Here is an 18,545-nt window from a genome sequence, read left to right on the forward strand (position 1 = left end):
GGCTGTTTGAAGGGATTACATCACCTAAATTAATTCAAGAAGGTCACAATTCAAGAAGGTACAACTTTAAATCTACTTGAATTCTAAAGAAATGTTAAGGGATAAATTCTAATAACACCTCTGCAATTGCAGGTCAGACCGTCAGACTGTGTAATCCAGTGTTCCTCAACCTTGGCCACTTTAAGTTGTGTGGACTTCAACTCCCAGAATTCCCCAGCCAGCAAGGAATGGCTGGGGAATTCTGGGAGTTGAAGTCCACACATCTTAAAGTGGCCAAGGTTGAGGAACACTGGCATAATCCATCAACCATATAGAAGTGGAGGCAATCTCCAATTGAAAGTGGGCCCTAACTTCTCCTTCCTCTGATACAAATCCTTAGTTTTGGGGCACTCCTTTGCTAGAAGGTCAGGCATTCACCGCTGGTGTGAAAATGTGTCCACTGTATTTGTCAGAAACCACTGGTTGTGGGGTAAATAAAACATCCAGTGGCAAGGGCCGTCCTAGGAACATAAGTCCCCTTATGGAGAGATGGAATATGCAGGAATATTGCTCAGGCCAGTGCTGCTACAAGACTGAGGACATATGCAGGGCCTGTGGGAGAGAATTAATTCTCCCCTTGCTGCTTCCCCAGGATCCTTGCAAGGAATGGAAAAGCAAGACAATTTGAGCAAGCAACTTCAGCATGAAGTTAGGACCACTGCGTGGCAAAGGGCAGGAGAAAATGCCGATGTTCCCTTTCTTAGGAGGACGTGCCCAATCTTTGCCTACAAGGCAAGTTATCTCAGTGAAAAGCTGTTCTTTACGCTCTTTCTTGGATCTACCCAAAGCATACGATGTGTGTGTGTGTGTGTGTTTGTAATCCTAGTTCTGTATTCCTTTTGCACCAGCTATTATATTCTGCAGGAAAATGATCAATATTTTTCAGCCCAAAAGGTTTACACTGATGGGAGGAAACCAAATGTTTCCAGGAAAAACCTAACAACCACCTGCTAAACTGAATCGCTCTTCCGATATTGATTTGTTAAGTTGCTCGATGGAAGGGGGGGGGGAACTAATGGAATTTTGTAAGAACAAATCATCAGCTATGCCCTTTCTTTAAATATTCCTTTTCTTGACCAACTTATTTCAGAATGCACAAAGCTTGCCCACCATCCTGATCCTTAACCAAGGAATCGCTGCAGTTCTGTCAACAAGGACGTCACCAGCTTCCTGAGGGATTATTAGTTAATTATTAAGGTCAACTAATGGGCAAGGGATAGGTTGCTTACATGAACAAACGGGATAATGGCCTGACTGGGCAGGCAGCAGCTGTTTTATTGCTTTCACTTATTACAAGTGTTTCCATTTTTCTTTGATTTTTCCAGTTGGGGTCAGGAGAAAGGATGCTCTTTTCCCAATTCCCCACCTGCACAGGTAAGAGAGGCCACTTCGGTGTGCTCAGAAACTGAAATGCAAGGTTGCTACTTTCTTGCCCATCAAAACGGTACTTTTCCCCATTTCAAATTATAGCTTTTCTCTCATCCATCTCCCAAAGGAGGAAAACCATGAAGACAAAAGAAGATTAAGCCAACAAAGCCTACATCTAGCTTGTTGTGACAATATTCACTAGAGGACTTTAGGGAAAAGTCACCTACTTATTTTGACCCTTACGAGTTGGCTCAAGGGAGATTTAATGAACCAGAAGGACAAAGAAGTGTATTGGCCACGGGCTGGCGTTGTAGTGTATTTTCACCCTAGGTTGGACTTCCATGGGCATGGTACCCCCTCAATTTCTCTCTTCTTTCAGGATGGATGTCTTGGTCTCCAAGGTATCGCTTGTGTAACATTGCCTCACCAAGATCTCTGGATAGCATCGCTTGCCACGGTGGAGATTCAATTGACCCATCTCCTTGGAGTCATTTTCCTAATCGTTCAAGAACTTCCCATTGTGCTTTTCAGATAAAGCTGCTCTTCTTGGGCTGAAATCTTACCTCTCCCATCTTGAGGCACGTCAAAATACTCTCTTTTCTGGAAAACAGAGAACATCACAATAAGCAATCATTTGTGTCCTGGATGCTTAAAAAAATTCTCATTTTTTTCTAGAGCTGTGGTTCTGATTTGCCATGAACAAAATGGAACTACAGAATGTGAATACCCCTCGTATGCTTACTTCCTGTGTATGCAATAACACACTGTAGTTGCACATTTCTTAATTGGCTTCCTTTGTTCACGTGGGAACAAGCCCCATTGGATTCAATTCATAATCCTTCTGAGTGGATTGGACAGGACAAAATTTAAGCTTGAGTTGTTTTTTTGACCTACCTTAGCTTATTTTATCACTTCTCCTAGCTTCCTAACAGTATTAAAAACAGCTAAATATAATGCATGGAAGGTAAAGCAAAATTAAAAACTATCTGTCTGCCTGCCTGCTGTCTCAGTCACGAAATGACTCTAGACAGTTTGCAGAATAGATTTAAAACATAAGGTTAAAATAAAGAGACAAAATCCACAGTCAAGGACATGATACTCATTGGGGAGTAGCAGCTGAACAAACACATCCCCCACCAACTACCAGTAAGGACCAACTGATACATCTGGCCCCAAGGTCTGTTAAAAAAAATCTGGAAACCATGAGGGAATGTCAGGGGGGTAAGCTGGTTAAAATCCATCCATCCATCCATCCATTCATCCATCCATCCAAGATGAAGGCAAAACTATTTCCATATAGTTTTCCAAGAAACCTACATAGTTACATCCACAAAGTCACCAGGAGTCAATCTTCACTTGAAGATTAACCAAGCAGCTGACTATTTCATGTGTCCCACTGTTCTTTTCTGGAAGGCCACCTTTAAGGTAGAAATATGCAAACTGTGGAGGGATGTTGATGACCACCAGACAATGTACCTTGGATCTCATGGAGAAGCTGAATATGACCCTGAATACGTATGGAGCAGACTTCTCTGATGGAACACTTCTTCAGACCACGTTACTATGGGAGACAGGGGTGCTAGATCGTAGGTGAGCTCCACCCCCAGCTAAGATCTGAAGTGATACAGATCACACCAGCTCAGCAACAAACAGAGAACAGAAAGCATTTCATTCAAGTGGGGCTTAAGCTGGCATTTCTCAACCTCAGCAACTTTAAGATGAGTGGACTTCAAGTCCCAGAACTCTAGGAACTGAGGTCCACCCATCTTAAAAGTTGTTGAGGTTGAGAAACTCTGGCTTAAGCAAACAAGGAACAACCAGGAACACAGGACCTGACTCACTTAAGGGAAAGGGAACGCAGAAAAAGAACAAATAGGAGCAAGGAAGAGGGTTTTAAACATTGTACTTCTTTCACAGAAGGAGGTGCAGCTTCCTTAGATCATCTGAAAATCTTTTTTCAAACATGCTTTTAAAAAAATAACATTGTAGAGAGTGGGACATAATGGTTCCATAGTGATAAAAGTTTACAACCCCGAAGGTGAAAATCCATTCTAGAGGGGAGTTCCACAGGGCATCTTGGGGAGTCAAAAAAGTCAAAATGGTGGCCACAAAATGTGTGATTGAGCCCCACCTGCTTTGTGTATCTCATGTGACATCATAACACAAGTACAAAAGGTTACCAGGATGTTGTGCTACAAGCGGCGTCACTTGCCCTCCTCTGCAGATGACCATGTGCCAAGGCCAGAACACCCACAGGGAATTAGGAAAAACTGTGTTCCTCAAGGGCCTTCTCATCTGGCAAAAGGGCACTGGTGGGAAAAGTCTCTAGGTCAATAAACAAACATAACTGTGTGTACTTTGGCTAGGTTTTCCCTGAGATGATATAATCCTGGGTCTAGACTTAGTCTCTCGAAATCTTCCACAAGAACAGTGGAGCTGAAGGGATACAACGCAGAAGCGTCAGCTAGACTGAGGCTGTTGTCTCTTTATGCGACCAAGTCCGGCCCTTTGCATAATAAGAAGTGCATGTTATTACAAAATAAATATAAACCAATCTCAAATTATTGCTCGTTCAAAGGCAGAAAAAAAAATGTTCTTTTAGCATTTTTAGTAATTTCATGCCAAATATAAAGTTCACTCTGAGAAACTAACTAAACCAGAACTTAACATCTTGGAAAAGGAGCAGAGGCCTCAAGACCCAGGTTGTTCTGTGAGAAAAAGGTGGACATGAAAGGTTTTCTTGGGAAGGGGGTGCTTATCAATATATCAGATTGAGGCTTAAATGTTAATCAAGAGAGTTGCTTTGAAAGGAAGGCTGTGACACTCCATCTATTTGCTTTTCTAGCAATTTTTATGAAAGGGCAGATGCTTTCATGAGTGGAGCTCAATTCATCAGATGCACAGAAATCCCACATCAGTCCAGCCACTCTGTGCCTGCCTTTTCAGAAGAGAAATGTGGCAAGGTTTAGACTGCGATGGGGCATGTGTCATCTTGCAGATCTGGACCCCCCTCCCCCCTCCAGACCCCCTGCAAGTGGCACATATTCTCTACCATCAAAAGGCAGAATTGCAGTGCACCCAACAATGACAGGCAGGGAGCTGGGATCTATCGCTCCTTCCACCTCAGCTGATCAGTTGATGTTCTTCAGGTCTTCTGGAGGGCTGTAGAAAGTGTGGGGCACCACAAGCTGCTCTTAGCTGCCACAGCACCCCCAGGATGACAAACCAACGAAAAATGAATTTTCTCCCACTTCTGTCCTTCACCAGTCATATCCAGAGAAGGACTGACTCTGGAAGGGCATTATTCTCGCAACCTGAAGAAGCAATGGGAAGCTCGCTCCAAAAAGCATACAGACAGTGACCAGGCCAGCTTGCCCACTTCATTTGCGTTTGTACATTTAAATTAAGGATGACCATCAGCGGCTGCTTCCTCTTGTCAGACGCAGAGTGAAAATCAAATTAACCTGTTCAGCTGTCTCTGAAGAGCTTTGGAAAGCCAAGGAGAGAATGACTAACGTTCTCCTTTTGAAATTCAGTGGTTGTTGGGTGCCTCTGCAGATTGCTGGGCTGGTTTCCAGGTTTACTATCAAATTAAAAGAAAACAAAACGGAGCAAAGCAACAGCTTTTAAACAACTCCCAGATTCATTGTAATTGAACATCAGATAAACATAAAGGTGCCTCAGGAAATATTATGGAAATTGACGTATTGGCCAAATGGTGCTCAGAGCACCTTTGAATTCCACGGAAAGGGTTTGCCCGTGGGTTTGGTAGGGCGGGAGACGATATCCAGATTATTGCCTCCATGAAACCTGCTTCTGCCACAGGCTGTCTGCTCCCAAAGATGCACAGTTGTGCACCAAGTCTGTTGCACCGCAGGGTTTGCAAAAGGCATTGGCTGCGAAGGTAAGTTTTGGAGGGGAAGCCGCGGAGGGGAAAGTGGTTCAACTATTTTTTGGAATGATGGCTTTAGGTTTACACGTTTAAACCAAGAACGAGATTCTCAGTTATGCAATTTAAAAACACATTACAAGTAGTTGGGCTTTACTTCCCCAAAGACCTGCGTGCAGAGGGTGACTTCAGAAGCTGTGGGGGTCTAGTCCATTGCGGAGTCTTGTTAAATAAAATATACCAACTACGTGTTCCAAAATGGTAAACCTACAGGAAGGTTAGATACTTCATTGTGGTAAAAGTCAGGAGCCTGGTTGCACTTTTCCCAACTAACAAACGTTATAAAAAGCATTAACTTTTATTGAAAAGCTGTGCCTCATGAAACATATGCAGCTTACGACTAAAATGTGTTAGTCAGACTCCCCATTTTTTATCACCATAGACCATCCCAGCTCTCCTCCTCCAGTAACTTTGACAATCCTTTAAAAGCACACAATCACAGATGTGTGACTTACCCTATTCCAACATCCTGAGATCTTTCTGAGTTCCCTCAGTGCTTCCTAACTCTAATTAATCCGCAGTCCTCTGGATGTCGGCAGTCAGATATGGCAGCTCTCACTCCAAGGCCCTGGCTTCATCACCCTGAATGCAGGTCTTTTAAGGATAATGTCTTCTTGGCCATATTTAGATATTGGGCAAAATGGCTAAGCTTTTCAGCATCCTTTCCCAGGCTCATAAATGCTTGTTTGATAAGATAAGAATCAGTATCAATAATAGAATAAAGCATTCTATTCTATTGTTGATACTGATTAAAAAAAAACAGCTGGTAAAGTTGAAGTCAAATCTGGATGTGGACTGTTGGATCTAAAGCTGGGTTTCTCCACTGTGGCAACTTTAAGAAGTGTGGATTTCAACTCCCAGAATTCTGGAAGTTGAAGTCCATACTTCTTAAAGTTGCCACGGTTGAGAAACCCTGTTTTAAAACCATCCCTTTAGCTGCTCTCAACTAAGGCCTCTATCCTGTAAAACTCTGGTTTCCCTGATGCTTGTAACTTATCCAGAGGCAAGGAAAGTCCCTGAAGGTCCCAAAGGTGGTGGTGGGGAGCAAGATGGATCAATGACAACACTGGCATGATGACATCATCTCACAAATGCTGCAATGAATGCCTCTGCAAATCCATAATTGCAGCATTTTCAAGATGAGGTCATTGTCCATGTTTCATCATTCAGACATTGAAGTCGTTTGTTATGGATGCCACTGTCTCTGTTCTGTTTCAGAATTGCTGCATGACAATATTTGTTACACAAATCTATCTTCCATCCATCCATCCATCCATCCATCCCAGCAATGAGTAACCCCCAAATACAGCATTTCACAAAACACATTTTAATAAGCTTCAACTGAAATACAGTCTCCTTTGCTTTTGATGACTAAGTGATCTGTGTGATTTTGAAGGGGACAGATGAACATTTAATCAGGAAATAATGATGTCATGTTCTGAAGATGCATTTTGACGCAGACCTTAGGATTAGATGCAGACTGGCTGGCCTTGTCTGGAGTTGGCTTCAAAAACTCTAGCTTGGACAGGAGGAAATTTCCCCAAGGAAATTTCAGGGCTGGAGGCCAGACTGCAAAATGAAAAAAAAAAATCTTCTCAGGAGAAGGTAATGGCAAACCACTTCTTTACCGTTGCCAAAAAATCTTAACAGGCACATCCATGAAGCCACCAGCTGTCAAATCAACTCAACGGAGATGTGATTAGACCAGTAGCAGGAAATGACAACACAAAATCATTTGCAGCTCTTCTGTATATGGTGTGACTGTCACAACTGAGCATGTCCGGTCCATTGGCAGTGTATAGGCTCCTTGCCCAGAGCTCCAAAGTGTTTCCATTGGCAATAATTAAGCAAGACACATGTACATCTGATTTCCTGTGCAGTTTTCCAGAAGCTGATGACAGGCAGCTCCCTTGCAGAGAGAGAGGCCAACCCTTTATTGAGTCCACACTCTGCGATATGGCCGATAGTGGGGGAGGGAGGGGAAAGATGGGCCTGTGAGAGATTATGTGGCAGCTCCTCTTCCAGAAAAAGGAAAATTGCAACTTTCAACTGCTCTGCTCATGGAGGAAATGATCCCTGATGAGTTTTTTTTAGTTCTCCATTCCATTACTGACAGTTTTTTTCCTGAACCCCAGAAAAGCAACGTTCCAAAGATGACTAATTTTCCCATTATGAAAGAATCACTACATTCTGGGATGGGCTTTGTTTCAGGGCATCTTCTGTAACATACAATGAAGTACTGAGCTCTAGATTCATACCCAGAGAAACACTTGGGCCTCTAGACCTTGCTTGTACAATCTGCAAGTCTGCTGGTCAGGGCTTCCCAAGGCTGAGTTCGCAGCAGAAATTTCTTCTGGAGGTTGTTTCTACAGGGAGGGTGAGGGAGTTCAGACCTGCACAGGAACATGTCCACATGAACCTCCCTGGAGCAAAGATGCCTCCATCATCAGTAGCCAAACCCCTGGCAAGATCCCTGTCCCCCGCTCCTGTTCTGGATGTGCCCCATCTGGTTTGGGAGGCTAAGTAGGGGTAAGCCTGGTTACGGCTTGGATGGGAGACTGCCAGGGTTGCAGGCTACATTGGGAAGAAGGTAATAGCAAACTACTTGAAGGTTAGGCAGAGAGAGGACAGACAATTTCTATCTTACCTAGTCACAAAAGCAGCTGAATAATGAAAAATGAGCTAAATTATACACACACAGACACGTATAGTACAATATGCAATAATGTATGAAGATTGATTGAAGCACACAAAACAGTGAAACAAGGTAAAACATACAAAATAATAGCAATTACATTTGCTTAAATGCAAATAGCAATTACATTTGCTTAAAAGTTCACTGAATGGAAACCTTCATAAATGTTCTCACAAGGGATAATTTTGTTTCGTGGGCCCATCACCTGAATAACACAGCAAGGGGCAGTGCCCATCTGTGTTTGGAAGCTGAGCAGGGTCAGGCTTGGTCAGGCCTTGGAGGGGAGAGCGTAGGCTGAACTGGCTGGTTCAAAGACATCTTGCAAGGAGGCCACCGCAAACCATAACCTCAGCCTGGCCTGGAAAACATTAGGGGCCAACCTTGGCTCGAGGGAGCCCCTGCTTCTTCTACTGCCTGTGCATCCCTCAAATGGGCAGAAAGCAAGAAGGTGGGAAGGATTCATGCAGGGGAAGACACCCTCTCTTGATGTGAGCCACACCTTTGGCACTGTAGCTCTGGGACAGAGATGCACCCCATTCCCCCTTGACCCATTCCTTCTGGGTGTGCATAAAAGCTCCCCATATAAACAGCTCCATGATCAGGTCAGAGCAAGCAGGATTGCGGGGTCTGGTGATGGTTCCACCCACATGAGGACGTAAGCACCACAGGTGTTAACTTAAAAATGCAAAACCCTGCACTGAATTAGAGCCAATTTTAGAATAGAAATTGAAACTCAAAACAGGAGATTTCGGAATCTCAGGTTCAATACTCCATTTATGCAGAAGCATAATGAGCTTGTTCATTTCAAAACCCGTATTGCTTCTGGATGAGGATAAAATAAGCAGTCATTGCTATGTTTATACGCTGATTTTTCTAATGCCGGCATGTTTTTTAAAACAGACTTCATTCCATCCCTCCTCTCTTCCATACAGTAGGGAATGTGTTTCTTACACATGCACAAGGGATGAGGGTGAGGAGAGGGAAATAGGGGGACACATCTTTTATTAACACTGCCAGACTGCTTCGGAGTAATGTCACCAGAGTAAATGAACCTCAGAAATGGATAGGAGAAAAAAATAAATTCAAATGTCATCTTAGGAAACAGGAATCAATTTGTAATCAAAATCGCAGAAGAGTTTAGCCTAAGGTTAATAACTGGATTTGGTAAAGCTATAAACTCTGATGTGCTATATGGCCTCTCTTGAGCCTAATCTGGATTGCCAAGATTTTTTGTGACAGAGACAGTCGGACAGCAGGATTCTTTTCATTTTCTGAGTCTTTTCAATAAGCAGGTATCCAAGCTGCGTCTTCTCTTATCCAAGATGGTGGGTGTTCAGCTATAAACTTGTCAGCAGAAAACAATACTGTCCTCTTTCCATTCCAGGAAAGATACACTTACGAATTCAGCTCCCATGATCCCAGGCTGCAAGTTTATCTATCAATTATAAGAGATATTCTGGCATAAGGAGTGAGCAAGGTGCCTTGCTCCTTTCTATCCTAGAGAATACATATTCTAGAGAATGACATTCTAGAGGCGACGGACTCGTCCCTGGGGGAGCTGGGGGTGTTGACGACCGACAGGAAGCTCTGGTGTGGGCTGGTCCATGAAGCCACGAAGAGTCGGAAGCGACTGAACGAATAAACAACAACGTGCCTCGCTCCTCTTCCCTGTTGGCGCCAGCGTTCTCACTTTCCACTCTGTTGTGGCCTTGAAGACAAATCACGTTCCTCTTAGCCCACAATGGAGAGCACAGCCCGAGCACAGCCTTTCAACCACTACTCCCGGGTTATTAATACTTGAAGGGGCTTCACCCGGCGGCTTAGTTCACTCAGATTCCTGAAAACGGAAGTTTCTTTCTTGCTAGGATCTATGTCTAGATGACTGGGGTTAGGTTATCCAACAGAACAATGTTACCCAGTGAGATGTAGTGGTGAAAGTGGTGAAAGTCTTGGAGAAGGATTGGTGACCCCCAGGTTCAAGTTCACCCTCAGCCATGGAGGTTTACTGGGTGACTGAGCCAGTCACGCTTTCACTGCCCAACCCACCTTGCAGGAATGTTTTTGTGGGCCTATAATAAAGGGAGGTCCCCATGGGAACCACCTCGAGCTCCTTGGCCACTTGAAGATGGGTGGCTGGGGAATTCTGAGAGTTGAAGTCCACATTCGTTCAAGTGGCCAAGGTTGAGAAATACTGTCCTGGAAGAAGGGCAGGGTACAAATCCAATCAATTAATAAATAAGTATTCAGGCTGTGCAAATCTTTTGAAGGGCACTCCACTCTGAAGGTTTGAGCAAGCACATGTTCAGAGCTGCTTGCCATCTCATTTCTAAGAACAAAGCAAGGAGATACGGCTTGGCTAGAAGTCCACAGCCCTGAGGACTTCTAGCCAAGCTTTGGCACACAAGGTCTTCTGCCTGCCTGCCAAATCAAGACTGGAGAAGATGCCCTGCTCACCTCACCCAGCACATGCCTAGCTGAAGTTTGGGCAAGCTATTTCGGAGAGCCTGCCTTTCTGACTTCTCCAGCATGACCTTGCCAAATCAAGGAGAAGCTTCTGCCCTGAGAAGCTCCGAGGTCATGCAATGAGCTTGTACAAAACCAAGTGTGTTCCTCTTTGCTTCAGTGAAAAGTATCACTTTGCCTCTGTGTCACAAGCCTACCCGCGTGAGGAGACCTCCTGTTACTTATCTTCTCCTTCAAAAGTGGCCAGGAGCGTCCATAGGGTAAGGTCAAAAAAGTCAAGACGGTGGCTACAAGCGTGAGATTAAGCTCTGCCCATTTGTTATGCTGGTCGCCATGACACACATCTAAAACAGGCAGTATCAATCACACCATCGTGGCTGGCATCTTCTTTGACCACACCCTGCACACACCCCTAATGTGGCTTTAGAAAAGAAACGCAGGACATTAAGAACTCAATACTGTCTTTGCAACCTCCCACAGGCGAAGGCCTGAAATCGTTGCATCGCTTTGCAAAGTCCTCTTCAACCTTCAAGCCTTTCTGAAGAGAAGGAGATTCCACGCTGGCTCTTCTACGCCCTTAAGCTTCCCAAGACTTGATGACAAGCAGATGCAGACGCTGACTTCACTGGAAACAATCTGCTCGGATCTCATGTTGGAAGAGATGAAATGTGTGTGATGAAAGCTTGGGGTCCTATGGAGCTACTTATGGAAGCTGAGGCTGTCAACTGATGAATTAGACTTGGTTAACCAGCCCTGTGAGTTTCGTGACTGGAGCAAAGAAAGGAAATCCTTATTGCATGGGATGACATGGAGGCCAGGTGTAATGAGAGATGACAACCCATTGGAACCAGAAGAAAGTGTACAAGGAAGTTGAAAGACACACAAAAAAGTGAAATGTTATACAGAAGCAGGGACATCCGGGTGTGTGTGTCAGAAAAGTCAAGATGGTGGCTGCCACCACATGATCAAAGCCCCACCTCTTTTTTATATGCAATGCATCTTGAGTTTCTTGACACACCCCAACAGTGTACAGGAGCACAAACTATTAAGAAAGAATGTTCTTATTCTGAGAAATGGTCAGTCGTAAGCTGAGGGAAATACACGCTGGAGGCCCACCCCAAAGGTGCATTCCGGTGATCTGCAACTTGACCACTGCAGATTGTCATCTGAGAATCTTTCAAAGTTCATCTTCTAACCCAGTGATTTTTATCAGGATTAATGAGGCTTCTCCACAAAAGCCGTTTTTCATCTTGCAATCAACGCAGAGAGCAAAAATAACCTTTCATGTGTCTTGCCTGGCCAGGAGAATGTGTACAAGCAGATGGCTATTACAGAAATCTCTTTTCGTTTTTTTAGTGGTGTTTTTTAACCAGATTGTTTCCACTACAGAATCCACTCCTCCAGAGCTGAGAAGAAAGAGGCATAAAAAACTTCCTAAAATAGGAAACCTTCTTACCAGCCCACCTTGTCAACACTTCTTCCTGAAAGGACAAGTTATGCAATTGGTGAGACCTTCCTGCAAATGGACAGGGTGAGTCAAGCCATCGAAAGAGAAGATGGCTTGAAACGCCTCTTAGCCAAGAGAAAAGGCAGCTGTTAATTCTCTTAATGACAGCCCACATACATCCAACACTTGTCTGCCTGTGAGAGCCTCCACATGGGGTTGGGCAGGAGTTATCCATAAGGAAGACACAGAATAGGAGATGATCCCTCTTCCTAACAGAAGATTGGGAGGGGGGAGTCATAGGCAAAAATCCCACACAGGGCCCAGCTTTCCTCACTTGTCATCCTAGCATTGCCAACTCTAGAAGGATATACCTTTTCAGTCAATAAATGGGTGTGCATGATATCACTATATGCACACCCAGTTGTGCATTTAGGTATCTGCTAGAAGCTACCCTCTCCAAAGAGGGAGAAGCCAAGACAAAAAAAATCATGTATGTTATTCATATAAATTCAGTTCAACTAAATTGCATGTAAGATAAAGTACTCCATTTATAAATGTAATTGCTTGGTATGCACATACCAGCCATCCTCTTTCTCTCTCACAAGCTACTCTTATCATAGATACACATGCCTGGGGAGGGGGTGACTGTATCATCTGAACAAACAAATAATAAATCAATTTCCTCCTTTTAGCCAAAAGAACAAAACAAATAAAACCTTTTTAAAGGAACAGGACTGAAATGGGGTATGAAGACAGGTAGCTGCTGGGAAGGGGAGAAAAGAAGGGGCAGGAACAGAAGTTGAGGTGAAGAGGTCACTGGTCAGGGAAGGCAGTACGAAAAGGGTTAAATTAAGCCAGGCAGGCAGCTTCTCCAAGCAGCAGCTAATCTTCAAACTAGTCTTCAGAGATCCAAGCCTTGCAGTTATGACATCTGCAGCCACTGGCTAATTCCTTAATTTTCAAGAACTTCTAAGATGACCCCCAAATGCACAGGAAAAAACCAGCAATGGTGGTTGCATTACTTGAAGCTTGGACAAGAGTGACAGCCATAGAGACCCAGCATCTAGCAGCTTTTATTTGCAGTGCCTAGTACTGCTCTCAGATCTGAAAGGTCCTGGAGAAGCAGATGTTGCCAGAAGACACAAGGCCTTCTCAACAGAAAGCTGTCCTTGGTCTCGTCTGTGAGAATTCTAGTTCATTGACTCTCTGTGGCCTGCTCTGCTAGCTTATATCTACAATTGTTCAAAAACTGGGTTTAATTTCCTTCCAGAAATGTGCTCTCTTTACATTTCAGCCATTTGTGGGACTTGGTGAACTCAAGATCTTGCAGATGCTTAGTCGAAACCACCACCAAGCAGGACAGAAAGGAGTCGCCTCGTTTTCAGTCACAGACGCTTTATTCCGAGACTAGAAGCCAAGCGTGTTGGTGGTTGGTTTATGTTGTGGAAATGTACCTGACAGAATCTTGTTCCAGATCACACAGCTCTCAATGGTTTCCAGACTGAAGAAATGAAATGCTATAATTAGCCTGTAACTCTACTTGCCGCTAGAATCATGCTACAGCTTCAAAGTCAAAATTATGGTTGTTGAACTTAATTATTCTTCCTTCTTCCTCTATAAAACTTTAGTACCAAGCAACTGGGAACATATGATATATCCCAGAGGCCCCAGCTAGGATAATATTTTGACTACAGACATTTTTCCTGCAAATAAATAGGTACAATGGCCTGCTTCAACCAAAAACATCCCAACCATTCCAAACACCTTTGCTTCTGGGGCTCCTTGGAGAAGAGCAGCCTATAATCATATTTGCAGAGATGAAGTGAAAGATGAAAACTATTTGCATACATGAGTTGCAAAGCACTTCTTGCTTCAACTGACTTTCCACTATGAATCTAAAGCCCACATTCACAGAAACTCATCTACATTTAGAGATGCTTCTCATATTCATTGCAATAAATGTTAACAGACCCAGGCCAAAAGAAGATCAAAGTAATTTCATGTCTGCGAAAATGATCTTAGACTTAGTCTGGAATAAGAAGCAATGCGTATATATGATACCCTCTGGATAGCAAGTGGCCTTGTTTCCTATGGGGGTTATCAAGGGAATTGGGAATGTTTTCATTAAGAATGTTTCCTATGGGGGTTATCAATTTTTTTTAAAAATTAAAAAGTCATCTCCTTGACCATTTTTTCTGTAAATTGGGTGGCAGGTAGCAGCCAGCATGGACTATCACCCCACCTACTATTGTGGTTCAGGTGAAGAAAAAGGGGTATACGTTGAGTACATTGGGAAACACATGGTCTCATTTCCTGTGGATAAGAGCAAATATAATACAGTAGCTTATTTTTTTAAATGGAGTCTGGGTAGTTATAACACATTGACGTAGGTGCTCTTTTTGCCATTGTGCTGGGATAAACTTAGATATCCTAAGCTAAGTGGGGAAAAAAATCACATGTGCTTCTCCCAAGCACTGGGAGGACCAGCATAATTTTGCATGTGTTCCAGGTTGTGTAGCAAAAAAAAAAAAAAAAGAGGAGCAATTTTGAAAGCTTAGAAGAACATATTCAAAAAATATGAATATGAAACATTTCACAGGCCTACTATGGGGCTACAAAGCTCATTAAAACCTGGGTTTTGTTTGGTCATGCTTTGAAATCTTCATGGTACTCATGCTGGCTTAGTATTCCTTCACAGTTTCAATGCTCTTCTCATCTGGATCTGGAGAAAGAGCACTGCCGCATCAGGCACTGAATTCTTGTGAGAGAAAAAGTGAGCGGTTTCTAACATTTACACAGGACATTTTATTACTGTGGAGAGGAATCAGAACAAGTCAGAATCAGAACAAGTCGGAATCAGAAACTGTATTATGTGGTGAGAGAGCCCTGCCAACGAAAGTACTTAAAGCATTATTAGCCTCTGAAACTGCGGAGCAGAGAGAACAATTTGTTTACTCAAAAACTGGCAACTGTTTAGTTGCAATATGCATCTTCTGGGTTTCCAGAACATTGTGTATTTGGTTGCAGTTGGTTAAGGGTGGTGTGTCATCTGAAGCCCTCTGGACCTCGTCCCTGCAGGGACACGGCGCCTCTCTGCTCTTAATTAAAGCAGCCCCCACTTTGTTCAGCCTTCTACCTAGCCTGAAAAGGGATCCCGCTGCTTTAAGGCCTCTTTAAAGTAACTCCTCAAGCATTGGTGGCTTTCTTCTGGTTAGAAGAAAGAAGCTTGAAGGATAGTGGTGGCACTGAGGGGAAATCCAAAGCAGGCACAGCTCGCTTGTGTGTGCCAAGCCTGCTCGAAAAGAACTTTTCTCAGTGAAAAACCATTTTCTCTTCTTTCCTTAATTCACAGAGTCAGCTCTTGGAAACACTTCATGATCACCTTCTTCTGTGGTGATAGCAAATCCAACCGTCTCCTTTCGCTACTGATGGCTCTGATTTGGCCCATCCCAGGTGCCAAATTGTATAAAATGAACCTGGGGAGAAGGAAGGGGAGAAGAACCAGCTCCGCTCCAGACTTGAATCACATTACAGAAGTTTGATAAATGGCTTCTTTGCATGTTTAAATCCATTTAATATTAAAATTCCATGCCGATGTTCTATATGTTAATTAAAAGCCAACTAAACTCTAAACACGGGACGCGGTGGCGCTGCGGGTTAAACCGCTGAGCTGTCGATCGGAAGGTCGGCGGTTCGAAACCGTGCGGCGGGGTGAGCTCCCGTTGCTCGCTCGTCCCAGCTCCTGCTCACCTAGCAGTTCGAAAACATGCAAATGTGAGTAGATTAATTGGTACCGCTTCGGCGGGAAGGTAACGGCGTTCCGTGAGTCATGCTGGCCACATGACCCGGAAGTGTCCTATGGACAACGCCGGCTCCAAGGCTTTGAAACGGAGATGAGCACCGCCCCCTAGAGTCGGACACGACTGGACTTTACGTCAAGGGAAACCTTTACCTTTACCTTAAACTCTAATAGCTTTACTGGATTTACCCTCGCCAATTTCAGTAGAGTAGGCTTAAATAATATAATCCTCTACAGGCCTATTAGTAACTCCCACTATACAGCTTCTGGGTCAGGAGTGTCTGTGTCTGTAGGGGTAAAAAAGTCAAGGTGGTGCCACCACCATGCAGTTGAAGCCCTGTCCCTTTTCCATGTCTGTCGTGATGTCAATCATATCAATGAGAAGCAAGCAATTTCAAGGAGCGTGGAAAACATTTCACGTTCAAAATGCTCTGCCCTGAATTTGAAACAGACTGGTATCACTGGAAGACTTCTGCTGCTATTTCAACCATTTCAGAAGTATTCCAAGCTTGAAATGGCCCGTTTTGAACTCAAAACATTTCTAGGAGGATTGGAACATTTCCAACTACATCGCCCGAAATTCAAAAACCACTGTTTCGAGCTCAAAGCAGGGCATTCTGAGCATGCAATGGTTCAAACTTGGAATACTTTGCACACACCTAGCAATTTCTTAAAGTGGTTCTACATCTTTCTTGACTGTCCTTGTGCCACAGCTGGTCCAACTCCTCCTTCCAAAATATGAGATGTCCAAGGGGGCAAAGGGTTAAAAAAAGTCAAGACCGTGACCACAGCCATGTTGCCAAAGCCCTCTCCTTTTTATCTGTATCACAAAGACATTAAAAGCGGGCAGGGTTTCGACTGCATGGGCATGGCTGCCATATTGATTTGTTGACCTGCCTATGGATACCCTTGGTGATGTAAGTGTTGCTTGCACAGGAAGACAGAATTGCAGAGTGTAGCAAGCACCATTATTTTTTTATGGGAGGACTAAGTGCAGAGTTCAGTCTCTGTCTCTAAAATGAGTATGCCATCATGGGGCTGAAATCATACAGTGGAACGATTGCATTATGGCTGAATGATGCCATAATTCAAGGAAAAAGCTAGAATCTTTTCCTGTTGTAAACGATGCGACAACCTGGGATAAAATGGGCTTCTGCTGAAGTTCGTGAGAACTTGTATGTTCCTCAGTGGGAAAGGGGAAATAAATAGAAAACTCTGCCCAATTTTTTTTAAAGTTACTAGAATTTGTGGTGCCTCTTTTGACAAGCCTTAGGAGAGAAAGGATGAATAGGGGGAAATATATATATGGAAACATAAAGGAAATACACAGAAGCAAACTTTTCAAAATGCTGGGGATTTTTGTAGAAAAGAGGAGGGCAGCTGGGGGAGGAAACCAGAAGGGATGAGGGTCCCACCACAGTTATAACTGGAAGCATATCATCTGTGTGGGTTATGCTCACCTGATCCTAACATATGTCCCTCGTTTAATGCTTCAGAAAGCAAATTAAAAACAAAAAACAAGAACAAAGTTAATAACGTAACAGTTCACTTCGTACGCACTTCCTGTCTCCAGAATGTTCAAGATCTGGGATGAGGAATAGTGATGATGGTCATCCTATTTTTCCCTTCCTTTGCCCACAGCAGGAGGCCAACAAGCTTTCCGGTTAAATGTCTCTTCCTGCTAATCCTGCCCTCCCCGGACATGTTGGACGACAACTCTGGCCAACCAGCACACTGAATAACCATGTAAAATGGAGGTGATGAGATCTGCATAATGATCTGCAAGGACAGCGCATGCTTTCAGAAGGGTTCAGGAGAAGTGCTCTGGACCTTACACATCACTCTGCTTTTTCTATTACAGCAGCTTCTCTTTTTCCACCTACCATGCCTGAATGGAAAATGGGAAAAAAAAAAAAGGTGCGGCTGCTTTCAAGAGTCAATTCATCACAGTTCAGGGAACTCTTAAAGCAGCTACACTCCCCCCCGCCCCCAGCTTTACAGAGAAGCCTGGAGAAAGAAGATCTGCTGAGGTTGGCAAGGTCCTCTGATCTAGTTCAGCGTCTTGCCACTAACACTTAGCAGGTTGCTACTAAACTCCTTCCCCCCTTCCTTCCCTCTCCCAAAAGTGCAGCTGCATGGAATAGTAGTAAAGTAAGTAGTAAGTCACGGTCTATTCTTGGAGATTTCACAGAGACGTCCATCTACTGGTCCTCGCAATATTAAGAAGTGGTTTTCCATGGCCTTCTTCTAAGATGTTTTTTCAATTTCCTAGTCTAGATTATTAATCTGGGATTTCCTTGTGGTCTCCCATCAAAACACTACCCAGCTCTGTCCTTGCTTAGTTCTGAGCCCAGACCAGACCAGCCAGTTGCTGCTACTGCTGCAAAAACTTATTTTGATTCAGGTATCTTAGTGGTTGATTTGGACTGAGCTATTGTGACATGCCAGAGGAGAAACAGATTTTCTGGCTTGATCCTCATAGCAGTTCCTCTTGTCCTCACCAACACAACCCAACGGATCAACAGAATGGGGGGCTTTCATGTACACACGTGTATCATATTGTGAGTAGAAGGGAGAAGAGTGGATAGATTCAACTTTCAGGATGACTTTCTGACTGAGGCAGGTGCCTTTACCTGTTGTGGAAATCAGGCATTTCCCTCCTCTGACAGGCCATCCAAACCAACCCCTTAACACCCCCAGTAGTGCTGGTGGAGGTTTGAGAAGCTGAACCCGGCATGCCTGCTGATGGGGAACCCTCAGTCCTGCTTCAGGCCACCCAAATTTC

The 18,545-nt window shown here is 43.9% G+C and overlaps 1 protein-coding gene across 1 annotated transcript in view; it reads right to left on the reverse strand.

Moving 5' to 3' along the window:
* Window positions 1–237: 237 nt before the first annotated feature.
* The window catches only part of SHISAL1 (shisa like 1), a 91,486-nt gene continuing 73,178 nt past the window's right edge, over window positions 238–18,545 (reverse strand). The window contains exon 5 of the mRNA XM_063308287.1: window positions 238–2,007. Coding sequence (XP_063164357.1) covers window position 2,007 — 1 coding nt within the window. The 3' untranslated portion in view covers window positions 238–2,006. The remainder of the gene's footprint in view (window positions 2,008–18,545) is intronic.

This window comes from Candoia aspera, chromosome 7 (genome assembly GCF_035149785.1).
Source record: "Candoia aspera isolate rCanAsp1 chromosome 7, rCanAsp1.hap2, whole genome shotgun sequence".
Taxonomy (NCBI): Eukaryota; Metazoa; Chordata; class Lepidosauria; order Squamata; family Boidae; genus Candoia; species Candoia aspera.